The sequence below is a fragment of the Artibeus jamaicensis genome, unplaced genomic scaffold (assembly GCF_021234435.1).
Source record: "Artibeus jamaicensis isolate MK-2021 breed Jamaican fruit bat unplaced genomic scaffold, CSHL_Jam_final scaffold_461, whole genome shotgun sequence".
Taxonomy (NCBI): Eukaryota; Metazoa; Chordata; class Mammalia; order Chiroptera; family Phyllostomidae; genus Artibeus; species Artibeus jamaicensis.
The window spans coordinates 5,536,813-5,564,350 of record NW_026522045.1 but is presented as its reverse complement, the minus strand read 5'-3'; the positions used below and the strand labels follow the sequence as shown (position 1 = coordinate 5,564,350).

Genomic DNA, 27,538 nt, shown 5'->3' with positions numbered 1-27,538 from the left:
AGCACCACAGTGAGTGGCAATCAATGTTAACCAATTTGTTTCCAGTCCTGTTCCTTCATCCCAAACTTTTCTAGACTAATGTGCTAGCTACCCTTGCAACCTCCCTCAAATTCCTTCCCTAACTCTTATCCTCATGTCTAGTTCTTGCAGCCAGCAAACAGCATAGTGGGCTTCAGTCCAGCTTCAATACTGCCCTGGGGACAGCAAGGACATTCAGCACGCCACACCTCCTCCCACAAATGCATCAATTATGGGAGGAGATGTAGCTGGGGCCTGAGCCCTGGCCTTGAGCCTTTCCCTCTCCCACAGCCATGGGTGTTAAAAAAGTAAGAAGGAATTGAAGTATTCCTTTATTCCCAGAGACAGTTATTGACAAGGAGGCCTAGAAATAGAGGTGTCCTGCTGAGCAGCTAAGTCTCCACAGCCCTAGGGCAAGGGCCCATTTCTCTCCCAGGACTGTTTGTCTTTTAATGTTCTTGGTTATCTGTCACCTATGTCAAAGAAACTTTGATGGGATTCTTGACCTGAAATGGTTTCAGAGGCCATAAGTCTACCATTGAGAATGTGTGCTGAAGCAACTCTCTAGCCTGAAGCTGGATATGGAGCTCAGGTCCCAAACACACACCTCAGGCAGTAGACTATTCCTTTAAATGAATCTGGAGGCCTCTGTCTGGCCTCAGGATTTCTCATTACTGCAATATACAAGCCCAGTTCCTGGAGCAAAGAAGCTCAAACAGGTTTCTCTGCAAGAAAATATTTCCAAACTTGGGACCTTGAAGAAAATGGGCACTTGAGAGCCTTGATTTCAGCATTTCCATTCTGGAGGGAAGGGCACATGTCCTCCTGGGTAGGGCCCTCTCTAGGGAACCAAACAACAAACAGCCTGATGCCCTCCAGCCAGTCACCCTTGCCTAACAATTTTCTAGTCAACATGATTCCACTATGCTCTCACTACAGGCAGAGGCACCCTCAAAATGGCTTCTTGGCTTCTATCAGATTCTGTCAAGAATAAATCACCTATCAGTCCTAACTGTTCATTGATACTATTTGACAACAACCCCGGCAGGCACATTCCTTATCACAGATACTAACCCATCAAGTCAGAGATTTTCCTCTGGCTACCTACCCAGTAACTCCCTTCACCACACTTTCAGTACAAGGACATACACTACACAGCATCACACACAATTCCTTTAGGAGACACATACATGACAGATGCCTAATGACATATAACAATCTCAGTAAATCCCACCCTAATTTGGATTTACAGTGCCCATGGATCCATTTACCTCACTGTGGGCATAATGTTTGTACATAATGCAGTGACCATCACCAGAGCCTTGAGTGATAAAGAGGCATACCATGGAGATATTTCAGATTCAGTTCCAGACCACCACAATAAATAAGCTTCACAGTAAAATAGGTTATAATCGTTTTACTGGTGGAGGGTCTTGCCTTCAACTTGTGAAAAACAAAAAAGCAGCATCTGTGAAGTGCAACAAAGCAAAGTGCAATAAAACAAGGTATGCCTATACTCACCTCTGGCTTTAAGGTAAACACAGGACCACAAAGTGTCAGTGATCCTGGTAGTGAAAATTCAACTCTTGACCTGCTGCTTCAATCCATGTAACAACACAAATCCTACATAACAAGATCTACAACTTCCCTATCATGCCTGGCCCACTGTGGTTGCCACAGGCCCTCAGCAACCCTAGATCTCAAGGGAAGTGCGGGTTACATAAAGGATTTTCCAGGACTTCCCTGGTAAAAGATTATTTCATAACTTCTGCACTCCTAAGGATTAAGCAACCATAAGCCTCAAAGACCTTGAGATCTCTGTTTAATAGCAAATTTCTTCTATCCCATTCCTACTCACAATCTATACCCCTACAAATATAGCTTCCCTCACTCATGGACAGATGCTCAGGCTCTGTGTTTGATGCCCACCTACCACGTGCTCATAATACATCCAGATACCCAAGTCTTTCTGCACAGAGACCTTATGAACAGTAAAGCAGATGTTGTGGTGATATCTGGCACTCTGGGCTTCTGCCTTAATGTCCCCTGGTGATTCTAAATGCTAGGCTTTTGGACACAAGCTGCTGCCCTCCCTCCCCTACAGCAGATAAATCTAGCTTTCCAGCAGTTTTACCCACTGGCCCATTGCTTGGTTGTAACATAACACCCCAAGCATCTCACACCCTCTTGACTTCAGTGGCAACCATAGCTTTCTTTAAGGCCTCGAGCCAGACTTAAGAACTAGAAAGGGATAGAAGATGTAGTCTGTGTCTTAGCCTGATGAAGGCTAATAAAAGCCTGTTTGTTACTTCTCTGCATGGGGTAGTTAAGCTTGGATTTGCTCTATTTTGGTACCTGACCCATTCATTGTTCAGAGGACCCTGGGAAAATTCCTCCAAGTCACAGGTCTCAAGGGAGCACGAACTGGAATGAGTAAAGAGAAGAGAGTGACTCTTCCTGTTAGATTCCTCTGTGACTGCAGGCTTCTGTTGCTTTGGTTTTGAAGATAACACACTCCAACAATGAATGGAGATACATCATAGGGGAGCAGGCAGAATGTATCTATCTGTTCAACCAGAGGCTTGGGCTAACAAAGAGCAAGGCAGAACATTAATATTTCAAGAGGTATTAGAATTTAATGTGTGAGACCAGGGGTATACTGATGTACAGTAGGTATGTAAGATAGATATGTATGCATATAAACTTAAGCAAATGAAGTCAATTTCAGGGTTCTAGCTTATAAAGCTCCTTTTGAAAGAAAGCTGCTTAAGTAAGTAGGCTCTGACTCTGTTCAAAGTTCCCAAGCCCACTTCCACCTCTCCTCACTATCTACCCTAAACTGTTTTCAGATAAAGGAATCCCGGTATATGTTGCCTAGGAAGAACTATTTAGTTGGAGGTTTGGGTTCACCTTCCAGAGTTAGAAAGAATAGTTTTCTGCAAAGGAAGGCCATGCTCTTGCCTGTATGGAAAGTAGCCAATGGATCCTATGAATAGGCTACTATTCAGGGTGGCCTATTGTATCTGTCTTAGGATTAGCTGGGGAAAACCAGCCACCTCCTCCAATTCAGCCTAAAAGAAGCAAGGGTGTTGGGCAGCCACACTCCTCCAGGCTAGTGGGTTGCCTCTCCTTTCTCTTCCAGGGAGAGCAAGTTCCTTTTACTAAGTAAGCTGCTGCCCCTCCCCAAGGGCTGTGAGGGCAGACTTGGAAGAGCCAAGGGGGCTTCAGTTGGATGTCCAGAGCCACTCAGCTGGTCTCTCAGGATGATGAGGCCCTTAGGGTAGAGAAGGCTCAGGAGTTAAAAAAAACAAACAAACCCTAAGCTCATAAGTAATTCTTTAATGTTTCCAAATGTAAGGTAGAAGTGGGAACCAAAATGAACAGTTCCCCCCTTGAGGAAGGTCTGCCAGGGACTGAGGCAGAGGAACTGAATATATTTGAGAAGAAAACAATATCTAAGTAGTATCAGGGTGGCTAGAGATACGCCTCTAAGCTGAAGTAATATAACACATGCTGCCCAGATTTTTCAGGGTCATTTTGATGGAGAGAGGGTGTCTCGAGGATACCCTTTTACCTCCCTGATTTGGGCCAGAGAGTAGAGCTAACCCCTGTGAGTTCACAATGCTAGAACCTGGGGGTCATTAGGCTTCCCAATCTCCATATTTCCACAGAGAAGGAAAGGCAACAGCAAGCACTGGTTTGCTTTGCAAAGCAGCTTCTTTGATTCCCATCTGAGTGTCCTCCAAGTGCTATTTGCTTCAGCTACAACAGGAGTGTACTTAAGGAACAAGACTCAAACTTGAGGATTTAAAGAGGAAATTTTTAGAGTCAGAGGAATCATGCCTCTTCCCTCCCCGACCCTTACAAACCCACCTCACATACTACCAGATCCCTGCTGCTGCCCAGAGCCCAAATAATTCTGGCTGAGAAATGTAGGGTCAATGGGGACTGGAAAGTTTGGGTGAAGGTTGAGGGAAGGCTTTAACAGAACTAGGAGAGGACTATGGTCTATAAGATGGGGATCTGGCTCCATCAAGAGGCCAGCAGGGTGTTAGCAGTCACATCAGAGCTTCGCATACTGGGGAAAGCATGACGAAGTTTCTTCATAATGTCCTCCAAGCACAGGCTGACATCTTGGGTCTTTGAACCCACACCATCTGTGTTAGAAAATAGAAATTTTGAAAGGGAGCTAGAGATTCCCTAATGTAATCAAGGGGTTGAGATAGGGCACCACCAACTGATGGGCACACCCACAGCATATGTGTCTTCCGGGCACAATGTATAATACATGGGAGGTGCTCAATATACATGTGTAGAATAGACAAACAAATGAATCAGTCAGTAAGCCAATCATTCCTGATGTTATGCCATGAGGAGAAACCAGACCCAGCCATAGCAGAACCTTAGGAAGGATCTCTGGGGTAGGACAAAGCATGGAGGAAGGAGCTGGAAAGGGCTGGTGTAACTCACCTGCAGCCTCAGTGTTTGGAGTGATCTGTTCCTTCTCCTGGGGGTGACTGCTTTCTGACTGCAGTGGAGAGGAAGCTAGGGACGAGCCTGCAGAGCCATTGCCATCTGATTCGGTGGGTGGCTAACAAGAGGTAATGCATGACTTAAATTGCTTTGCCTTCCTGACCTTATTTGACAGACTTCTGAACTTAGAAGGAGCCTTAGAGACCTTGTGCCCATCTTTTTGTCCTTGGAAAACTTTGGAGGTGCCAAAACAGTGGCCTCCTGTTTGATGAAACTTCTTAAAATATTTGATTAGCAATTACCTTCCTTCTTTGACATGTGTCAAAGTCTCCCAGTTCTCATAAGAATGGTATTGCAACTCAAGGTCTCTTGCTGTCATTTCAGCTACAAGTAAGCTGTTTAAAACCCAATTCTCTGTAGAAATGTAGAGTTGCACACCTAATCTTCAGTTCATAACATATCATGTTAGAGACCTCTGGGCATCTAGAGGCCATCCCTTGGATGATCTGGGGAAGATGTAGGAGGTGGTATCACTTGGTATGTATAATAACAATAGGTAACATTTATCAAGTGTTTACTATATTCCATTGTGCTGAATTCTTTAAATGTATTATTTTATGTTCACCAAATTCTATGACGTTTATATATTATATCACTGTTTGATAGATGAGGGGTAGTACTGGGGCTTAGTAAAACTAAGTAACTTTGCTAACACTACAGCAAATAAATGGCAGAGCCACATTCAAATGCATAGCAGTCTGGTTCCAGACCTACACTATATCATATACACTACCTCTCGAAGAAAGAGACAAAAATTAACAAGTGTTCCCATCACGGCAAAAATCTTTCTTTTGCTAAGCATGTCCAAACTTGCTTTTTTCCAGCAAAATCAATGTTTTGGATAAATGATTTTTTGAACTTTGTTCTTTCAATACTGGGTTCAAATGGGTTATAGGAAAGTGAGTTCTCAGGGGTCCTTCCTCTGCCCCAGGCCCTGAGAGTAACCAACAAGGGTGGAGTGAAAGCTAGATAGAAGGGAATTGGCCAAGAAATGAGATACACTAGGCCTTTCCTTCTTCACCTTCCCCAATTATCAGTCCAGTTCTCTTCAGAAAGTCATCTAATGGTCATGGCTAAGGAGCTCTTTGTTTCCTCCCCACTGTCACACTCCTCAGCTCCCCACCTATAGCCCCGGTAGGGGCTGCTCTGGTGTTTCTCCTGGCTTCAGCCTCACCTGCAGGAGCAGTTCCCTTAAGCGCTGCAGCTGAGACTCTAGTTGCTTGTTGTGGTCTTCAAGGATCTGCATGCGTGTCTCTAGGCGGCTCTTGTGCTGCCGAAGGATCCGGGCCTCAGCCAGAAGCTCCTCATTGCGGTGGTCCTGTGCTCCTTCAGCAATGCCTTCAGTCAACGTGGGTGCCTCAGCAGCCTCCTCATGCTGCCACTTCAGGCGCCTCAGCTCTCCCTGGAGAATCCTGCCAATGACAAAGAAGCCAAGACCTATGGCCCCAGTGAAGGGTTGACTGTCCGGGTCCCAAATTACCCCTTAAAAAAGTCTATTGTTTTCCAATTACAGTTGTCACAATTTTCCCCCATTACTCTCCCCTGCCCTGTCCACCCCATTTCCCACACCCAATCCTCTCCCCATTGTCCTTGTCCATGGGTCCTTTATACCTGTTCCTTAACTTGAACATTCCCCTTATTTTACCAGTTATCCCTATCCCCCCTCCCCTTTGTACACTGTCAGTTTGTTCTTAATTTCAATGTCTCTGGTTATATTTTGCTTGCTTGTTTGTTTTCTTGACTAGGTTCCACTTATAGGTGAGATCATATGGTGGTTGTCTTTCACTGCCTGGCTTGTTTCACTTAGCATAATGCTCTTCAGTTCCATCCATGCTGTCATGAAGGATAGGAGCTCCTTTCTTTCTCCTGTGTAGTGTTCCATTGTGTAAATTGTAAATATACCACAGGTTTTTGATCCACTCATTTACTGATGGGCACTTAGGCTGTTTCCAGGACTTGGCTATGTAAATTATGCTGCTATGAACACTGGGGTGCACAGGTTCTTTTGAATTAGTGTTTCAGGATTCTTAGGATATAATCCCAGAAGTCGAACTGCTGGGTCAAAAGGCAGTTCCATCTTTATGTTTTTGAGGAAATTCCATACTGTTTCCCACAGTGGCTATACCAGTCTGCATTCCCACCAACAGTGCACTAGGGGTCCCTTTCTCCACAATGTCACGATCATCTGTTTGTTGACTTGTTTATGATGGCCATTCTGACAGGTGTGACCTGGTATTTCATTGTGGTTTTAATTTGCATCTCTCTGATGGCTAGTGATATTGAGCATCTTTTAATATGTCTATGGGCCCTCTGCATGTCCTCCTTGGAGAAATGTCTGTTCAGGTCCTTTGACCAATTTTTAATTGGATTGTTTGCCTTTCTTGTGTGGAGTCATGTGAGTTCTTTATATGTTTTGAAGATAAACCCTTGTCTGAGGTATCATTGGCAAATATATTTTCTCATATGGTTGGTTCCCTTTTCATTTTGCTGATGTTTTCTTTAGCAGTGCAGAAGTAATTTGATAAAGTCCCATTTGTTTATTCTTTCCTTTATATCTCTTGCTCTAGGGGACATATTGGTGAAAATATTGCTGCATGGGATACCTGAAATTTTTCTGCCTCTATTTTCTTCTAGGATGTTTATGGTGTTGCACCTTATATTTAAGTCTTTTATCCACCTTGAATTTATTTTGGTGTATGTTGTACATTGATGCTTGAATTTCATTTTTGTGCACATAGCTGTCCAGCTCTCCCAACACCATTTGTGAAGAGGCTCTTTTTACTTCATTTTATTATTCTTTCCCCTTTGTCAAATATTAATTGACCATAGAGACTTTGGTTTATTTTGGGGCATTCTGTTCTGTTCCATTAGTCTATATGTCTGATCTTATGCCAGCACCAGACTGTTTTGATTACAATGACCTTATAATAAAGTTTGATATCAGGTATTGTGATCTCTTCTACTTTGTTCTTCTTTCTCAAAATTGTTAAGGCTATGTGGGGTCTTTTATGGCTCCATGTAATTATTTGTTTTATACCTGTGAACTATGTCATTGATATTTAAATAGTGATGGTGTTGACTCTATAAATTGCTTTGGATAATATGGACACTTTGATGATCTTAATTTTTCCAACCCATGAGCATGGTGTATGCTTCCATTTATTTGTATCTTCCTTAATTTCTTTCTTCAGTGTTGTATAGTTTTCCAAGTATAGGTCTTCTACCTCCTTGGTTAGGTTTATCCCTACATACTTTATTTTTCTTGTTGCTATAGCAAATGAAATTTTTTTCCATAATTTATGTTTCTGATATTTCATTGTTGGTGTACAAAAATGCCTTCCATTTTTGAATACTGACTTTGTATGCTGCTGTTTTCCCAAATTCACTTATGTCAAGTGATTTTTTGGTGGATTCCATAGGCTTTTCTATGTATACTATCATGTCATCTACAAACAATGACAGTTTTACTTCATCCTTTTCAATTTGGATGTCTTTTATTTCTTTTTCTTGTCTGATCACTGTGGCTAGGACTTCTAATACTATGTTGAATAGAAGTGGTGAGAGCGGACATCCTTGTCTTGTTCCTGATCTTGGTGGGAAAGCTTTTAGTTTTTGCCCATTGAGTATGATGTTGGCTATAAGTTTCTTGTATATGGCCCTTATTATTTGAGGTATACTCCCTCTATTCCCACTTTACTGAGTGTTTTTATCATACACAAATGCTATACTTTATGAAATACTTTTTTCAGCATCTATTGATAAATCATGTGATCTTTGTCTTTCATTTTGTTTATGTGATGTATTACCCTTATTGATTTGTAAATATTGTACCATCCTTGCATCCCTGGGATGAATCCCATTTGATCATGGTGTATTATCTTTTTAATGTATTGCCGAATGTGGTTTAATGTATTTTGTTGAGAATTTTAGTGTCTACATTCATGAGTGATATTAACCTGTAGTTTTCCTTCTTTGTTGTGTCTTTATCTGGTTTGGGGATTAGAGTGATACTGGCCTCATAAAAATTTTTTTGCAAGTCTTCCCTCTTCTTAGATTTTTTGCAATAGTCTGAGAAGGATAGGGGTTAGCTCTTCCTTTAATGTTTTGTAAAATTCTCCTGTGAAATCATCTGGCCCAGTGCTTTCGTGTACCAGGAGTTTTTGATTACTGCTTCAATTTCCCTAGCTGTTTTCAGTCTTTTAAGGCTTTCTTCTTCTTCTTGACTCAGTTTTGGAAGATTATATGTTTCTAGAAATTTGCCCTTTCACGTAGGTTTTCAAATTTCTTGGCATATAGTTTTTCATAGTAATTTCTTATAGTCCTTTGTATTTCTGTGATACCAGTTGCATTGTATCTTTCATTTCTGATTTTATTTATTTGGTTCCTCTCTCTTTTTTTCTTGATGAATCTGGTTAAAGGCTTGTCGATTTTGTTTGTCTTCAAAGAACCACCTCCTGGATTTACTGATTCTTTGAATTGTTCTTTTAGTCTCTACATCATTTAATTCTGCTCTGATTTTAAATATTTCCTTCCTTCCACTCGCTCTGGGCTTCATTTGTTCTTGTTATTCCAATTTTTTGTTGGTGTAAGTTTAGGTTGTTTATTTGAAAATTTTCTATCTTTTTTAGGTAGGCCTGTATCTCTATGAACTTCCCTTTCAGGATTGCCTTCCACCGTGTCCCATAGGTTTTAGGCTGTTGTGTGTTTATTTTCATGTTTCCAGATACTTTTTGATTTCTTTGATACTTGATCTCATTGGTAACCCACTCATTGTTTAATAACATGTTATTCAGTATCCATGAATTTGATTTTTTTTTGAGTTTTTACTTCAGGTTCATTTCTAGTTTCAAGCCTTTGTGATCTGAGAAAATACTTGTTATGTTTTCAATGTTTTTGAATTTGTTCAGGCTTGTTTTGTGTCCTATCATGTGGTCTAATCTTTGAAAATGTTCCATGTGCATTTGAAAAGAATGTGTATTTTGTTTCTTTGGTGTGAAAGGTTTGGTATATATCAATTCAATTAATCAAATGACCCCTCTTATCTAGGTGTGAGCTATACCTTGGTTCTATCCTCATCCCTACTCTAGCCATATTTTTGGTTGAATGGCAAAAACATTAATGAAGCATTATGGTCACTAACTCATCTGCTCCATTTTTAGATTTTTAGAAGACATAACATAAACAAAATATCATCCATCTTGCCTCCTCTGTCAACTACCCTTCTCTTCAGCACACTTGGAACACCCATGTTGAGTTCAAGAAAACAGATTCCAAAGAGTCTACTTTGGGAGATATTACTTTTTTCTGCTCACTCTCTTTCTCTCTCTCTTCCCCCTCTTTATTTCTGCAACAGAATTAGTCTCTCCCATTGTTTCCCAGGGACTGCCTACAGACAGCTGCTCAGACTCTCTATAGGAAAGACTTATTGGGGTCATCACTTTGTAAGTTACATAAATGTCTAATCACTGTTGTATACATAAACTAATATAATATTTTGTGAACTATAATTGAAACAAATTTAAATTAAAGAAAACTATCCATAGTAAAATATCAGAGAGATTTTTCAATCCACTGTGGACCAATATAGTTTGAACTAGTACACAACTCACACACACATGACTTGCCACACAAGTTCAGCAACTGTCAAGTTGGTATATACCCAATTCAATGGAGACAAGTCCACTAATTATCTGCTAGGATGTCATGGTAATGTCAAATTGCCATAAGAGTTTCTATAAGTTTACTCTCTATTTCTATATTTATCTTATTTTGAACCAGTAACAGACACTTCACAGACTGATCTGTTCTAAGGACTTGTAACTTCAAGTATAGTCTTTGGGCCAAAGGCATGAGCATTGGGAGCTTGGAGCTAGGAGCTCCCTGGGAGCTAGTTAGAAATTCAGGAACTCGGGCCCCAACTCAGGCCTGTGAATCAAAATCTGCATCTTACCAAGCTTTCCAAGTGACATGTATGCTCACTACTCTTTGAGAAGCACCATTCTGAGGGATACTATGGATTCTACTGCATGCCCTGAAAGTGGCTTAGGCCCTCCTCAGGCCCCGGCTGCCATCAATGCTTCTTCACTTTCCTTCTTCCAGTCCTCAAATGTGCTCTGCAGTGTCACCTTCCTCTTCTTTTATTATTTTCACTAAGTGCTAAGTATATTTTCCATACCAACCTTGAAAATTTTTTCAGGAAAGAGACATATATACTCTTCTGTATTATCTGGGTTTGTATTCTTTCTGCTTGCATCTAGTGGGTACTTGAAAATATTTGGGTTGAGTTAAAGGGATTCAACTAATTACTAGAATCACTAGCACTTACTGAATTACTGAATAGTTTCTTTTAGCCAGGCACTGGCTATACATCAAATGCCTCTTCATATAATCTTCCCAAGTGTGCATAGGAGGGAGGTACTATTACTATCACCCCCATTTTACAAATGAGGGAGTAAAAAATCACAGAATCTAATTTGTTTGAGGCCACATAGCTAGGATGTGGAATTGCCAGCACTTGAATTCAGTTGTCTGACTACAGAACCCACATGGATCTGTGCCATCACCACACCCACCGGTTCTCATCCTCTAAGTGGGCCAGGATCTTCTCCAGCTTCCCCTTGCTTTCTGTGGCCATGTTGCATGAAGCCTGCTGTCCAAAGCCTGCCTCCCGGTCTGTAATGGGGCTGGAGTGCTGCAGCAGATACTGGTCCTCATCTCTGCATGGGTATGGGAAGAGGAAAGGATATGGCCAGTCACTGAGCCTAGAAAGAGTTCAGGGCATGTGTTCTCAGTTCCCAGCTCAGGCCTTAAGAGATGCATGGTGGAAGATTAACTGCTAAGTCTTGTAGAGAGGGAAAAGAGGCTTACAATGGGTGGAAATATTCACAGAGGTAATGTTTGGGTGCACTAGGAGACAGGTTTTCAGTATTCTGGGGCTTCTGGGTTCTACTTAAAGCCCCCTGGGGAACAATCCCAATTTTGTGCTATTCCTTCACTTTGCCTACCCTTCCTTTCCCCACCCCCAGAAGGATCACTGCCTACTAGAATCACAATCAAGGCCTGACTTATCCATGTAACTTGAAGCTTCTAGGCCTTCTGAGCAGGCTAGGTACCTTCCTAGAGATGAAGGGCCCATTCTGGGGACTATAACACCAGAGAATCTCTCTGGACATACTTCAGTCAAGTTCCTGGTGTCTCCTTAGGGTTGCTGTGGCACTAGCTTTGGCATCATGAGCATAAAATAATGGTTCATTTCTGCAAAATTAGATGAGAGCATATTCTTCTTCCCTCGAAGCTTAGCATAGAAAAATAGGATCTTGCAGTAGAAATGAACCTAGGCAGATGGCAGGGATGTGGTAGATCATTTCCCCTACTCAGTTGATAGAGAGCAGACAGTTTCTCTTACTAAATACTATACCCAGAAAGCAGACTTTTTTTCCTTAGGGCATCAAAGACCGTAATCATCAAGCCCTTCTCCCCTTAAGGATATACCCTTCCCAAACGAATAATGCAGAAGAATCCTAAAGAGAGCTAGCTATTTGTGTAAAAGAAGCAGCTGTGAAAACTCACATGCTGTCATCTGGGGACAGGCTGTCATTAAAGAAGGAGCAATTTTGACTTTCCATCTCAGCAAGCCTAGGAAAAAAAGAGCAGGGACAGAGGGGAAAACAGGATGGGGGCTTGTTTTCATCTCAAGGACTCTAATTCCACAATAGAATCATCAGTTTTAGGGGCTGCCCCAACCATACCTAAATGTTGGGCCTTGGTGGCTGCCACATACCCCACTGTGCATGTCCCCCTGGCCTGACGCCTTTCTCTTTGCCCCAACTGTAAACCCCTTCCCCATGAGACTCCTTACAATTCCTCTCCCCCAAACCTGGTGGTACCTGCTGGCGAAATGCTCAATGCGGGAGTGTGTGTCAGCATGTGGTAACCTCGGGGAAGAAGCCAGCCTAGAAGAAAGCAGCAATAACTCAGAGGACCAAAGACTGGGTAGCAAGGCAGCCTGTTTCTTCACTACTACCATCCCCCTTCCAAACTTAGTGAGATGAGCAAGAGCTGATGGGAACAGGATACAGAGACTGAATACACAGGGTCTAGTGGTGAGGCCGAATTCCTAGTCAGGCCCAAGTTGAACTGCCCTGTTACTAGTTGGGTTTTCCCTGGAACATTTCCAAGCCCACATGGCACTCAGTCCCTTCACATACTCAGGCTTAGCAAGGTTTCTCACAGCCCCGTCCAGCCACTGGTACTCACGTCTCATTGTAATCAGCCTCCAGCACTGATTGCACGGGCAGATAACCTCGCTGAGGGTGTTTGCTGAAATAATGCTTTGAGCGAAACTTGTTCTTTAAGGTTGTGGCAAAGTCCCTCATGTTCTCACTGGATGTGGTCTGAGGAGAAACAGGGTAGAAGAACTCACTTTAAAGGCTTTGGGGTATGATGACGTAGGTGTGGCTGCTCCTCGAGAGCAGGAAATGTGACTGGTCTTCCAGTCTTGTTCATGCCTACCACACTCCACTCCTGGAAAAAGGTCCAAAAGGACACATCCCAAGGTGGGAACACTGATTGCCTCTGAGAGGTTGGACCAGAGTGGGGGAGACCAGGTTGAGGAGAGGGGAGGACTTTCATTTTACACTTTAAACACCTCCATATAATTTGGATCTTCTATAATGAGTATATACTTGTTCATTTAAAAATATATCATTTACATAAATTATAGGGACATAGCAGGAGGAAGAGGATTATCAGTCTACCATCTTGAGCCAGTTTTCCTTGTATGATTTTTATAAGTTACTTTAAAATGATAATGAAAGAAAAATAAAAGGCAACATCTCTCCTCCCACTAGGTTGTATATGTTTCTGTACCATCAGAATTTGGAGAAGAGAATGACAACTTGGAGTGACTGATTGTGGGGAAACAGGTTGAAAGATGAGAAGGTAGGGTGGGAGAAAGCAGTGCAGAAAATTGTATATGCTTTGGGCTTTGGGAATATCTATGGGACAGAATGAGATAAAGGAGTTGAAGGAGCAGAGTTAGTTCAGGCAGCCAAGTCTGTAGCTGTGGAGAAATTCTGTGGCTGGAGTTCAGGGATGCTGACCAATTTGGACTCAGGTGGCTATGAAGGGCACGGTTTCCAATGAAAACCAAGTGGAATTAGGGACCCAGGTAAAGGGCATACACCATTTCTCCCAAGAGATTAATTAACTTGAGGAAAAACTTTGGTATTGATTAGAAGAGATGGAAACAATGACAACATAGCAGGTAAAGACCAACGATAGGAGCAATATAGGAAACTAAGTGTGAAAAATGAAGGAGCAACAGAAGGCTCATTGCCTGAAACTGTCTTACTCTATTTTTTCCTGAAACTTCTGTTGGCAGTAAAATAGTGAGTGGATTTTAAATGGCTGAGAGTGGTCCTGGGCTTCTATAGCCAGTTGTGGCCCTGGTAAGGAAGAAGCTCTGCTGTAAGAACAGAGAGGCCTGAATCCCTCAAACCAATGAATCATCAGGACTGTTGGAAAAATTCTCTCCAGGAGAACAAAATACATTTATTCAGTGCTTGCGCAAGTAGATCAAGGGCCCAGAACCTGAGAGCTGTCTCCCCCTCCTACTTGGCCCAGAGGCTCCATACCGGGGTGTAATACTCCATGATGGGGTAGTGCAGCTTGTTGCCTTTGCTGGCCCTGCCTGTCAAGAAGCAGGTCTGACAGATGTCCACGTTAAATTGTTTGAGACTCCGGTACCTTGAGGAGAGGAGAGGTATTAAGACAGAGGATCCAATGGACCACAGTCACTTGCTATTCCCTTCATATACAAATATAGATAAACACTAGAAGGGGGTGGAACATGGAGCCATAATATGTTCAACCTCCTACATACAGCACTAGCTGAGTTTTTACTAAATGATTAGTCTTATTCTAGTGAACATAAATCTTCATGAAGTATGGAAAGGAAGGGGTGCAGGTATAAATCGCTTACAATAGCAAATAGCTTTCTTTTTTTTAAAGATTTTACTTATTTATCTTTAAAGGGGAAGGGAAGGAGAGAGGAGGGGGAGAAATATCAATGTATGGTTGCCTCTCATGTGTTGCCTGCTAGGAACTGGTCTGCAACCCAGGCATGTGCCCTGAGTGGGAACTGAACTGCAGTTGTTTGGTTTGTAGGCCTGCACTTAATCCACTGAGCTACACCAGCCAGGGTGCAAATAGCTTTCTAAGCAAGGATGGCTCCAAAGAGTTCAGTCTTACAGGTACCAGTACCTATGTTGGAGAACTTACTCTTCCAATACAAAGGGCCACTTATCCTACCAGCCCTGGAAAAGTGGGCTAAAAGTTATTTTCAAAAGTTTTAAAATAAGAACTCTATTATTATCCAATATAGACTAGCCCTCTGATCCTGTTCCCAAGCCTGGCTGAGCTGCTCAGACCTAGTAACATATAGAATGGTGAAATGCCTAGACTTAAAGAAGTCAGAGGATCTGGTCCTGGATCTGCACTAACCATCTATGTGAACTTGGGCAAGTCACATTCCACCTCTGCCTCATTTCCTTATAAAAAGCAGGGTAGCTGTGAAGAAAGTGTGTGTTAGTGCTTTAAAAAGTAAAAAAAAAAAATGAACATTGTATTATGAAAGCCAATTTCAGGATAGTGATTACCTTGTGGGGGAAGGATGGGAATGTAATCAGTGGAACTTTGAATGTCCTGTAATAACATTTTACTTCTTAAGCTTGATGGTGGGTACATACTGTGGGCTGCTGAAGCTGGCTCAAAACATCTCATAAGAACCAATTGTTAAAATTTCAGGGATTTTCCAACCTGGTTGTTAAATATAGTCATTATTTTATTTTATTTTTTATTTTTAAAAGGGTCTCTTGTGTCCACTTTTTAAATTACCATTAAAGACTATTTATTTATTTATTTATTTTTAGAGAGAGGAGAAAGGAGGGAGAAAGAGGGAGAGAAACATGATGTGAGAGAGAACCATCAATCGTTGCCTCTCTCGCACCCCCAATTGGGGACCTGGCCTGCAGTGCAGGCATGTACCAGGCTTGGAATTGAATCAGCAACCTTTTGGTCCATAGGTCAATCCACTGAGCCGCAACAGCCAGGTCACAGCCATTATTTTTAAAATAAATTACCTAAGCTCACAATTAAGTAAATTATATTAAAAACAGGAGTAATAAATATTCAAAACTTGTTTCATCTATTTAATGTGCATGGCAGAAGTACTATAAATAGTGTGCAACTGCACATCTCTTCCCAACCTTCTGTGGGTAGCCAGACATTGGTTACAGTGGGAGCATTTACATCATGGAAATTAGCAAATGCTACAAATTAGGATTTTTTCTTGCTTTATAGAGAGTCAGTTGTGAAGCATTTGCAAGCATGCCATTTGGTATAGATGTTCTTATGTCAGTATGCTGGGCCTTCTGGGTTCTACTTAATAGTCCCTGGGAAGCCATGAGCAAATTGCTTCCACTTCTGTGCTGTTCCCTCACCTACCATGTTTGGCTTCTGTATACATTTTTGTAAGTCTGGAATATTTCATAATACAACTAAACAAAAGAAAATATTCAAGATTGTTTAAAAAGTTAAACATTCTGCAATAGAATTACAATATGTAAAACATACAACAGATTAGCAGTACTTATGTAATTATGTAATACATTTTTGTGATATATGATTTATTTGCAATGTGGCCCATTTACAATTATTATCATTCCATCAGGTATTGTTTTACCTACCTGAAGCCCTTGATGGGACACTGCCTACAGATAGAGCACTTGGTCTGATGCTTCACTTGCTCAGCAATGGTGACCCGATGCAGAACAGCTAGCCACACCATGGATTGGGGCTCCAAGTTGACCCATTCCAAAAACTGCGAAGCTTCAATGACTGGCTTCCCAGTGCTCTAGGGAAACAAGAAGCCCAACAGCAATGGCTGAGGCCCAAAGTATCTTGTCCTCAGAATGACAGCTCTCAGAAAGAGCAGGAGAACTGGCAAGACCTCAGTTGGTCTAGTCTCCAGAGGTCTCTACCTTCTGTCCTATCCTAATAGAGTTGGCACCCTCCCTGTTGGACTCTGACTCTAAAAACCCAGAGAACCCTTTGCCTTGTTCTTCCATTCATCAAACTCCCTTACATGTGTGTAGTTCAGATCAAAAGCCTAGCTCTTAGTTCTCCCTCCCTTCTTCCCACTCTTCTTCCCATTATCCCTCCCTTCTGCCCTACCCAGGTCCATACTCACAAAACGGAAGCAACTACGGACACTGGGCTCCACATTGCTGCCCCCAAAGGCTGCCACTTCCCCCAGCTGACGGGGCACCTGAATGGCCTCATGAAGCAGGACACCAAGGTGGCGCTGGTCACACTGGCTGCCTGAGTTGGCTACTTGGCTGAAGAGGTCTGCTGGCCCCACCATAAGTCATGACCAACCCCGATGCAGGAATGGCCAGAGAATGGTACAGGGAAAAAGAACAAAAAAAGAAGACAGGGAAAGACCACATAGATTTAGCTAATGACTTTTGAAACTGGAATACCTATAGGACAATCCCTGACCTTCTAGAAGCCCAAGAATTCTAAAAAGAGCATTCTCTAAGTTCAGAGAGAAAAAGTGAGACAAACATGGGAGAGAGAACATCAAAAAGAGAGGGTAGAGAGAGGAAGACAGAGAGAAAACTGCATGTGAGAGCAGGGCCAAACACTGTTGGGAAAATAGATTCTCAAGAAGAAGATGAATGGTGTGAGATTTAGGGTTAACTGAATATGAGCCACAGTTAGTCTGCCTTATCACTTCCTATCTTATGCCATAGTATTTTATCAATTATGCACACAAATGGAAAGATAAACTGACACATATAGCCCAAAAAAGAGAAGATAATTAAAAGCATCTGATCATCTAAGAATTATCTCTAAGTGATTGTGAAATAGGCTGTGGTACTTACTTATATTTGAATATGGGCTATATCTGCCCTCGTGGGAACTCTCCCACCACACTCCTACCTTAGAAAACCTTTTCCAGAGATTATTGTCTGAGTGCTTTATACCTCACCTAAGGCTCAGAAAACACACAAATATGGAAGACAGAGGGCCTGGGTTTTAGTAGTGGATCCATTACTGACTAGCTTGTAGAACCTTATGTAAGTCATGAACCTCTCTATGCTGTAGTTTCCTTACTTGTAAATTGAAGATAAATAATCATTGTCCACCCCATGTCAAAGGAATGTTGACAGAAATATGAGGTCTGTCCAGAAGGTATCCAGCCATGTAATATGAAAAGTAGAGACACTTATTGAAGAAGATACAAGATACAAGAAACATTGTACACAGGACAATGATGCCTCAGTCCCCTTCAAAGTAGGCACCTTGGGACCTTACACAGTTCTCCCAATTGCCATCAGCTGCCCTGTCATATTTTCCTGAATCTCATCAATGGTCGAAATCTCTTCCCTTTCAAAGGTAATTTTAGTTTTGGGAAAAACCAGAAGTCACAGGGCACCAAATCTGGGCTGTAGGGGGGCTGCGTCACTTGGGTGATTTGGTGTCTCACCAAAAAACTGCATGAGAAAGGATGCATGAATGGGCACATTGTTGTGATGAAGCTGCCAATCACCAATTGCCCACAGCTGCAGCTTTCCGAATCATCTGAATAGTTTCCTCATAGGAATGTTCAAGCTGCATGCAAAATTTAACTCAGATTCATTGCTCTACTTGTTTAGTCATTTTGAATGTAATGACCACACAGTACACATGCTCACTCAATGGCATCTACCACCCCCACTGACTAGTACAGTGAAGTTGTCATTGTTCAAGCATGTGCATTCTAGTCCACTCTCCTTGGCTGCCAGGTTGCATCTATGTTGCACAAACTGTTCTTGTTATATTAACAATGGCTGTACTTTTTCTGGACAAACCTTGTAAATAACAACATAGCTATGAACATGCTTTGATATGTTTCCTTCCCTGTAAAGTTTTCCCAGACAGACCACTGTCATTTCTCTTCTGTGATCTGACTATAGCACATATCATTGGCCATTCTAATTAGTCTAATTAACACTTTATAAAAACTGTTTTCTGTGTACTTCTGTCTCCTCCTCTGGACTTTAAACCACTTGAGACATGGACTATGTCTGATTGAACCTAGTACTCACCACATTTAGCACAGTGATTAACACACAGGAAGCACTTAACAACTAAGGATACTACTGTAGAAAAGTACAAAATGGTGTACAAAAAATGTAGGATGGAGGGGAAAGCATAGGCACCATGCACCAGAGATGTTGAAAACTACAGAATTACATACTGCCCATCTTCCAGTGATGGGGATTATTGCACATTACCCATGTAATCACATGGGAAGTCTCCAGTAGAAAATGTGACATGGCTTGAGCTCCCTGGAGAAGGTTAGGTCTGATAGGCCATAAGGAAATAGAATGAGAAAGTCTGGACTCTGGGTACCCCAGGATGCTAATGCAGATCCTGGTAAAGTAATCACATCAGATTGGAAGAAACCAAACCCACTGGAATGACACTGGGAATAAAAGCAAGCTTTAGGCCCTTCTTGGCCTTTGGCTATTGTGGGTTCTTTGCAATAGCCTAGACCAGGAAGTATCATAAGATAGCCTCACTAGCCCCCCTTCTGAGTCATAAGACCTAACTTCTGCTTGTCTGATACCCTCCCTCCTCCCACCACACCTCTCCCTCCACCTACTCCACTTCCAGACTTTGAAGCTATACTCACACTGCAATTTTTCCTTCACTTCTGTGCCACACAGGCATGCAATGCCAGTCTTAAAGGACAATGCCCGCATCTTTCCACTGCGACCACTAGGTTTAAAAGAAGATATTGAAAACATAAATGTGCGTAAAGGGTTAACATCTTGGCAGTCATTTCCCTTATAGAGTTGGCCTCAGCAGGGCTCTGTGACAATCATGCCCCAAGCTGAGCTGGGTCCAAGTCCACTATGGGAACAATCCCTTCCTACCAGGCCCACTCCAGATGCCCTATTGAATTTCATCCTGGATGCTGCAAGGGCTGCAAGCCCTTACCTATCAAATACATTGAGGAGCCAGTTGAGGCTCATGTCCACACAGAGTGGCACGTTGACCAGGATGCCTCTTTCCTCCTCCAGCCGTTCATATAAGGCAGTCAGGCAGTGAATGACCTCCACCACGTCCATCACATGCTCACTGGCCTGAAGATCATGCTCATTAAAGATCTCCAAGGCTGTGGCTAAAGTTACCAGGTCCACTGAGAAAGAAAGGAGAGAGGGAGAAAATATAGCCAAAAGAAGAATCCCATGCTCTAGACAAGGAGATAAATTCACCAGCTTCACCAAATTTTACTCAATCTCCAGACAAACCATTTGTAAGTATGATACAAGCTTGTCCTTTGCCAAGGAGCAGGGAAAGCAGCAAAAGGTCCCCTAAATTAACCCAAAATGTTTCTATACCCATATGTTCTTTGACATAAGCTCCAAGAAGATGGTGGGATGTGAGTAAACTCACCTCCTTTGTTTACTGTTTAATGGAGAAATCCCATTTTGATTTTCTCTGTCTATATATATTTCAACTGCAAATAGGTTTGTCCATGGATCTTGTTTTGAAAACCTAGTCACTACTTATTAAGGCTCAGATGTGTCTGAGTAACTGTGACATACCTTAGCAAAGCTTTATAACTACCTTCAATGTTGGAAGCAGACTAACCAGACATGCCAGGAACATTGAATAAACAGTGCTTCTGAGAAAGGGTGGGAAGCACATTATATTTGTAGCCATGTTGTTCCCTAACCATGGACATACCCTTCAACAGATCTGCTGCTACATCCATAACCCCAAGAAGGGGTTATAGAAGCTAGGATACTTACTGCCATAAAACAGTTGCTCGATTATCCATGTTGGGCAGGAAAGAAGGATTAGGAAGAGGATGGCTGTGGGTTAATTTTCAAACAAGTTTGGAGTTTGGGGAGAACAGAAGGGCCCTGGAAAGAGCAGGTGTTCATAGCCAGCATATCCCAGCCTTTGGAGGGTTCCCACCAAGCCAATCAACAACCCTGGCCAAGGTGGGATAAAAGTGAGAAACAGCTGACAGAGAGGAAGAGAAGGAGTGGGGGGAAGCCATAAGGGAAGTGTGATGGGAGACTTACAGCGCAGTGCCTTCTGGACTCTGCGTAGCTTCATAGCAGTGCGGTAGGCTGAGAACTTAATATTGTTCAGATCAGCTGCAAAGAATGGAAAGAGGCCCACTCAGATCAGAAAAATGCACATTAAAACCACAACAACATACCATTATACACCCACTAGATTGGCAAAGATAAAAGTGACAATAGCAAGTATCAGTAAAGATGTGGATGCTAGTGGAAGTATAAACTGATACAATCACCTTGGAACACACCATGGTATTACCTAGTAAAACTGAACATCCAGCTATACTACAACCCAGCCAATTAGATAACCAGATCAGTGATTTTCAAATGTTTTCTGACAAAATGAGAAATTCACTTTACATCATGGTGAAATAAACACATACTCATGTGAGTATGTATAAATAACTGAATCAAATATTTCAGGAAACAATACCATCTAGATTTGATAGACTAAAAGCATAAAATTAATATCAAATATGATATTGCTAAAGATGTGTTGTACTTCCTTTCATATTTCCTGGTCTATTTCAATTTTTAAAATGCTTATAACACTGAAACAATGTTGGACCTGCAGTCTGAAAAACATGTGCATGTATATCAGAAGGCATTCACAAGAGCTCTTCAGCAGCACTGCTCTTATTAACTCCAAACTGGGAACAACTCAAATGCCTATCAGTAGTAGACTGGATGGAGAAACTAGTATATACAATGGAACACTCTACAACAGTTAAAATAAATTAACTAAATTCATATACATCAACATGGATAAAATTTGCAACCTAATGGTGAGTCTCTGTTAGTATCCAAAAATATGGCACATGAGAGTCGCATTCATTACACCTTGGACAGTGTTTCTCAAAGCAGATCTGGTTCACATCTATAAGCATAATTTCCTAATATAATGATAAAATGGTCCAGGGGGAATGTAGAACCTCCAGGTGAGGGAGGTGCAGAGGGGAAATGAAAGGAGGCTGCTGGAGGAAGGACAAGGCACTCACTTTCATCCCCACCTGCTTGTTGAATGGGGATTCCATTTTGTTCTTACAGAACAAAGGCAGCTGAATATCCACCCTATACAGGAATTCTGCATTCTTACCCAGGGTTTGGTACAACTCTGTCATCTTGGGATGATCCCAGCATGTGGTCTGAGCCTGGTGGCTACAAACAAAAACATCAATAGCACCAGGGACCACAACACCCCTTTCCCGCCTCACACAAGTACACCCCATCCAGTGATAGGTTGGTTGCGAGGAGCTGCAGGATCCAGGGGTGAACCCCGAAGATCCTAAAGCACAAGGGTTCACCTTTACCCAGGTAGAATCTTGAACTCTTGAGATGAGTAGGGGGAAAAATTGGACCATATGAAGGAATCCCAACAGATAAGGAGTGACAGGGACAGGTAGAAAAAAAGAAAGGTAAGTGAGGGAGTAAACAGTTGATTGACCCACTTCTGATTCAGACAGTCACTCACTTGATGTAGTAGGGAACTTTATTGGGTGAAATTGCTCTTTCCCAGGGAACCTGTACAGAGGCTGGTAAGAGAGAAGAGAAAGAAGAAGCTGGTCACTAATGCTCTTCAGGCTCCTAGAGACTTCCCTGCTCTGTCTTCCCAAGTAGAGGTCAAGCCCTGAAGGGGATGCCTGACTCTCCCTGGCAGTTCTTAACAGCCCCTAAGGGTTGGGCAAAAACTAATGTATGTACTTCTCTCCCTGATCTTAAGGCAATGGAAAGAGAAGAGGTTGTCAATGATAGCCTCGCATTCTAGAGATGTGACAAGGTCATGAGCAGGAATACCTGACTTTAGCCACCCTGACAATCTTCTCCCTGATCAGGCTGGCATTTCTGCCCATTCAGCTACCCATTCACCCCAGGTAGCTGGGGTGCTGCTGTGTTTATGAAGTGGAGTATATATTTCTCCTGGGGCTCAAAGCCCTTCCCCAAGAAGTCAAACTACTCAGTCCTATGGGATATTGGGGAATGGTACTGCCCATTTCTACATTGTGAGAAACTCTGCAAAGCAGAGATCCCCAACCTTTTTGGCACCAGGGACTGGTTTCAACGATAATTTTTCCATGGATGGGAGTGGGGGGAGACAGGATATTAGGGGCAGAGCTCAGGTGGTAATGCTAGCAAAACTTCACTTGCTAGCCTGCCACTCACCCCTTGCTGTGTAGCCCAGTTCCTAACAGGCTACAAACCAGTACTGGTCCATGGCCTGGGGTTGGGGACCCCTGTTTTAAAGGATGTCCCTCTCTGCTCCATGTCTTTACCTACTGGATATTCCAGAAGAGGCTCAGTTACCTGTCTAACCTAATTACCATTTCTCTTAGCCATTTCTCTTACCATTTCTCTTACAAGAGCCCTTTGCAGGTATAACTACATGTCAGTTATCATAATAGCAATAGTTCCAACTGACATTAACATTTATTGAGTTCCTACTATGGGTCAGATATTCTTTTAATGCTTTGTGCATATATCTAATTTTCAGATCTGTATATTGTCACTGTTTCCACTGCTACCATCCTGATCTAAGTCACTTTAATTCCTCACCTGGATTATTGAAATATGCTTGCTAACAAGCCTCTCTGTTCCCACTCTCAACCCCCAACACTGACTCTTCTGTTGAAACATAAGTCAGATCATGTCATTCTTCTGCTCAAACCCCTCCAAAGGTTCTACATTCTAGTCAGTATAAAATCCAAAATTCTTATTCTTACCTACAAGGCCCTCTGTGCTCTAGTCTGTTGCCATCACTCTGACCCTTCCCTTCCTTGCTCTTTTCTATATCAGCCTCCTTGCTAGTCAGTAGGCATGTCCCTGACTGAAAGTTCTGGAAGTTGCTGTTCCCTTTCCCTTGTATGCTCTTCCCTCAGATATGCACATGGCTCACTCCCTCACCTCCGTGAGGCTTCCTCTCCATTTCCATGATCTCTGTGAGGTCTTTTCTGACCACTATTCAAAATTGCAATGCCTGACCCCCTTAAGTCTATCACTTCCTATTCACACCTGAGCTGCTTTACTTTTTTCCATAGCACTTGTCACCAATTTACCTCATATACTTTTTTCTTATTTGTTTATGGTCTGGCTTCCCTCAAGAGAATATTAGCTCTACAGGACTAAAGACTTTGTTTTGTTCACTGATGTTGCCCCAGTGCCTAGAAGAGTATCTGGTCCACAGTCCACCCTCAATAAATATTGTTGAAAAAATAGTAATTTAATTCCCATAACCCTGTGAGCTAGGTAATATTTTTACTTCTTTTTATGTATACAGAAACTGAGGTTCAGAAAGACTAAGCTCTTTTTTCAAGCTTGCACAGCTATTAAGTGAAAGATCTGTGACTCAGACCCAGGTTTCTCTAATTGGGGAGTTTGTCCTTTTAATCACTATACTCTACTACTTTAACCTTACTGTGTCTGGAACGCCAAGGTATACTGGACTCTTACTAGACCCCAAGGGACAACAGTAGACTCTCCTGGAAGGTAGTGGAGGCTCTGCTAAGTAAAGTCCAACTTGTCTCACATACAGGAAAGGAAGTGCTGTGACCCGGGCCCAAAGTCCCTATGGGCATCCTGGAGCTGCTTAAGCCTCTCGCCAACTGACACCTATGGAAACAACAGGTAGGAAGTCAGTGGATTCATTCCAGATATTTAGTGTGGGATTTCCAGGTGTCTCCAAGAATCTCTGTGAACTCCCTCACAGGCTGATTCTTCTCTGGTTCCAGCTCCTCCCACCAACACCTAACTACTAACCCTCCCACAGGACTCCCAAGAGTCAGAGATTCCCAATTCCAGGCCACAGTCACTCTTTATCTGTCCCTGTGTGCCCTAAATGTCCATAGACAGGTCCCTCTCAGATCTTCATTTCAAGCACTCTCCATAGCTTAGAGTTTGAGAAGCCTGTTCCTTGGTCCCAAATTCTCTACAATTCTTCTCCTATGTAGATCCCATTTCAATGCCCCTCCACTTCCTTTGAGCCTAGAGAATTTCCTCCCAAGCCTAGTTTTATTGAGGCTCTTCCCCATGGCTCACTCCAGACTTCTCTACCTGCAGCTGTTTCCACCGGATATTTATCTGCTCCAGGGCCTGGGAATTCTCCATTGACAAGTGCACATCAGAAATGGCAAGCTGATGAGCCAGATCATTCACCAACTTCACTCCATCTTTCATTGGGGAGAATTCTTCTTTGAATAGCTTTAGAACCAGGGCACAAGTCCCACAGTGGACAGAGAGTAGAAAAAAGAAACTATTAGTCATTCATTTTGATTCTTCCCTCTTCACTCAGAGATTTTGTTTTGACAGCACAACCTAGGTGCTTGCCTATTAGGGCAGCAGGACTAAGATGTGAGTGGCCACTATCTTTATCCTCTTCTTTTATTACCCTCAGAAAACACTAGAGAAAGAGAAGACAGTAGAAGGACAGAGAAGACACCAGCTGAAGCAGCACTGAAATACAGCACATAAACTGGTAGTCCTGGTCAATAATGAACTCTTGGGAGCAGAAAATTTGTCAGGGTCAGGGAGGAGTGTCAGGCATCAGAGTGGACTGTAGCCAGGTGAGGGGTCATGCATACCTTAAGAGCCTGGATGTGGTCAGGGAGTGAATCAATGAACAGATCCCCAATGGGCTCCCAAGTGGCTCGGACTCCCTCAGCCTGAGTCAGAGTAGTGCTTAATTCTTCCATTGCCCCTTGGATCTCCAATAGCTGTTCCAGAGTGCGCTCAATGTGGCGGTGCTGGTCCACAGAGCGGGCTGTTAGCTTCTCCCATAGTTCACTGGCCACTGTCGCCTGCTTCCACACAAAGCGGCTAACATTCTGAATCCGCTGTCTGGGAGAGGTATCTGTAAGAGCAGGTAGGAAAACAGGTGTGGCCATCCAGGCAGGGGAAGTCCAGGGAAAGAAAGAGACAAAGACAGCTCTTTGTAAGATGTGCATGTGTGTGTGTGCATGTGCATGCATTTGTGCATATATTTATACAAATGCATATTTTCCCATGGGGGAAATCCTTTTGCACATTTAGGTGTTTAAAAAATTAAACTTTTTATTTTAAGTTAAATTATTATAGGTTCACATTCAGTTTTAAGAAATTATACAGGGATCTCATGTACCTTTTACCCAGTTTCCCCAAATGATAACATCTTGAAAAACTATAGTATATTATCACAACCAGGATATTGACATTGATGCAATCCACCAATTTGTTTAGAGTTCCCCAGTTTTACTCATACTTGTGTGTGTGTGTGTGTGTGTGTGTGTATTTAGATCTATGTGATTTTATCATGTGTAGGTCCATGGATCCACTACTGTAGTCAAGAGATCATGTTCTTGTTTTCTGTCTATTATGTCTTGAGGATTTCCTCATATTCTTTAAAAATGGGCAAGGCAAATAGTGAGTAAAATATTTTAAGAAGCACAATGAGGAAAATAATCCAGAGTCCTATTCACAAGACCTGGAATGTGGTTTGCATCAGTATCTGCTGCCTATTTCCATCTAAAGAAGGGATTCATTTCCTGAAGGACCAACCTAGGAGAGGTTAGTATAACTTGCCTAACTTTTCCACCTAGATTCCTAAACTGCAGGTTTCCTCTTTCTCCCTCAGACCTCCCATAAGAATTAAAGTCCTAAAACTCTAGGCTAATTGGAACTCTCCTGGTCTCACTTAAGCTTGTCCTATATGAAGCACATTGGACAAAAAATTAAGTACCAAACTCCTACTGAGGAGCTCAAGGTAAATGAGAGGGTCAACAGCACTGACAAAGGGCTCAAAAAATGAAGGGTCCTTCCATGCTATTCACAGCCAATTTCAGAGAGTTGACTCTTCTGGAAAAGAGAGCTACTAGGCAACCATTCACACTTAACCACCATGGATCCCAGCTGCGTAATAGAAACCTACACCTAGAATGGCCCGCTCATTGAGGGAAGGGGCTGGAAGTCACTAGGGTCAGTATCAAAAAGTCATAATCAATTTTCTTCTCAAATGTCATTACCTAACTTTTTAGATTTTAAAAAGGGTTGTTTTTTCTTTTATTTGCTGGTTTATTAGAGTACTGCTACAGATCTCTATGTTGGAATCAAGCAGGATGGTTTTTTTTTTGTTTTTTTTTAAATTTTATTTAGTTATTTTTCAAGTACAGTTTTTTGTCTATTTTTCCCATCCCAGCCTCCCCCTCCCCTTGCTCCCCACCTCCCTCCCATTTCTACCCCCCTTAGTTCTCGTCCCTGTGTCCTTCCTATTTGTTCCTCCAAATCCCTCCCCCTTTTTCCCCTTAACTTCCCTTCCTTCTCCCCTCTGGTCACTATCCCCTTGTTCTCTATTTCAGTGTCAAGCAGGATGTTTTAAAAGGACATACTACTACTTTGATTCATTGAGTCAGTTCAATCAATGCATATGAGTGTATTGTTTTTTCTTTTTCATGCCTCATTAGAACACCACAAGTGACGCTTCCAAGCTGCATACAGCTTTGGGCCATGTGCCAGTGTACCCTGCTCCAGGCTCTGTTCTCTTTGCTTTTTCTTGCAGTGTGAATCTTTTTCCTCCCAACTTTGGACTCCTAGGAGAAAATTATCCTCCTAGATAACAGCTGAGAACATGAGTTTGGGTAAAGCAGGAAGGTGGTTAGTGGTTTGTAGTTCAAGAAGGGGTAAGAGAGGAAGATCACCTACCTTTGCTCTCCAAACAAGGCTCCTCTAATTCTTCAAATGGGTGCTGGGAGAGGAAAGCCTGAGCTGACTCCAGCACAGAGTAGATATAGGGTCCCCGAGACTTGACATCTTCCATAAAGACCTGTGAAGTTTAGCAACACATTCAACAGGGATAGAAAGTCTTTCAACCCCCCCAA

The 27,538-nt window shown here is 42.4% G+C and overlaps 1 protein-coding gene across 1 annotated transcript in view; it reads right to left on the bottom strand.

Annotated features, from left to right (window-relative positions):
* The window catches only part of DRP2 (dystrophin related protein 2), an 86,752-nt gene continuing 59,214 nt past the window's right edge, over positions 1–27,538 (bottom strand). The window contains exons 7-25 of the mRNA XM_053657529.1: positions 27,363–27,483; positions 25,271–25,539; positions 24,744–24,890; positions 24,224–24,302; positions 22,171–22,231; positions 21,796–21,857; positions 20,700–20,774; positions 19,603–19,804; positions 19,295–19,380; positions 16,802–16,962; positions 16,299–16,465; positions 14,187–14,298; positions 12,808–12,944; positions 12,438–12,503; positions 12,121–12,186; positions 11,124–11,267; positions 5,726–5,963; positions 4,489–4,609; positions 1–4,175 (exon numbers count right to left, since the gene is read on the bottom strand). Of these exons, the coding sequence (XP_053513504.1) occupies positions 4,051–4,175; positions 4,489–4,609; positions 5,726–5,963; positions 11,124–11,267; positions 12,121–12,186; positions 12,438–12,503; positions 12,808–12,944; positions 14,187–14,298; positions 16,299–16,465; positions 16,802–16,962; positions 19,295–19,380; positions 19,603–19,804; positions 20,700–20,774; positions 21,796–21,857; positions 22,171–22,231; positions 24,224–24,302; positions 24,744–24,890; positions 25,271–25,539; positions 27,363–27,483 (2,439 nt within the window). The 3' untranslated portion in view covers positions 1–4,050. The remainder of the gene's footprint in view (positions 4,176–4,488; positions 4,610–5,725; positions 5,964–11,123; positions 11,268–12,120; positions 12,187–12,437; positions 12,504–12,807; positions 12,945–14,186; positions 14,299–16,298; positions 16,466–16,801; positions 16,963–19,294; positions 19,381–19,602; positions 19,805–20,699; positions 20,775–21,795; positions 21,858–22,170; positions 22,232–24,223; positions 24,303–24,743; positions 24,891–25,270; positions 25,540–27,362; positions 27,484–27,538) is intronic.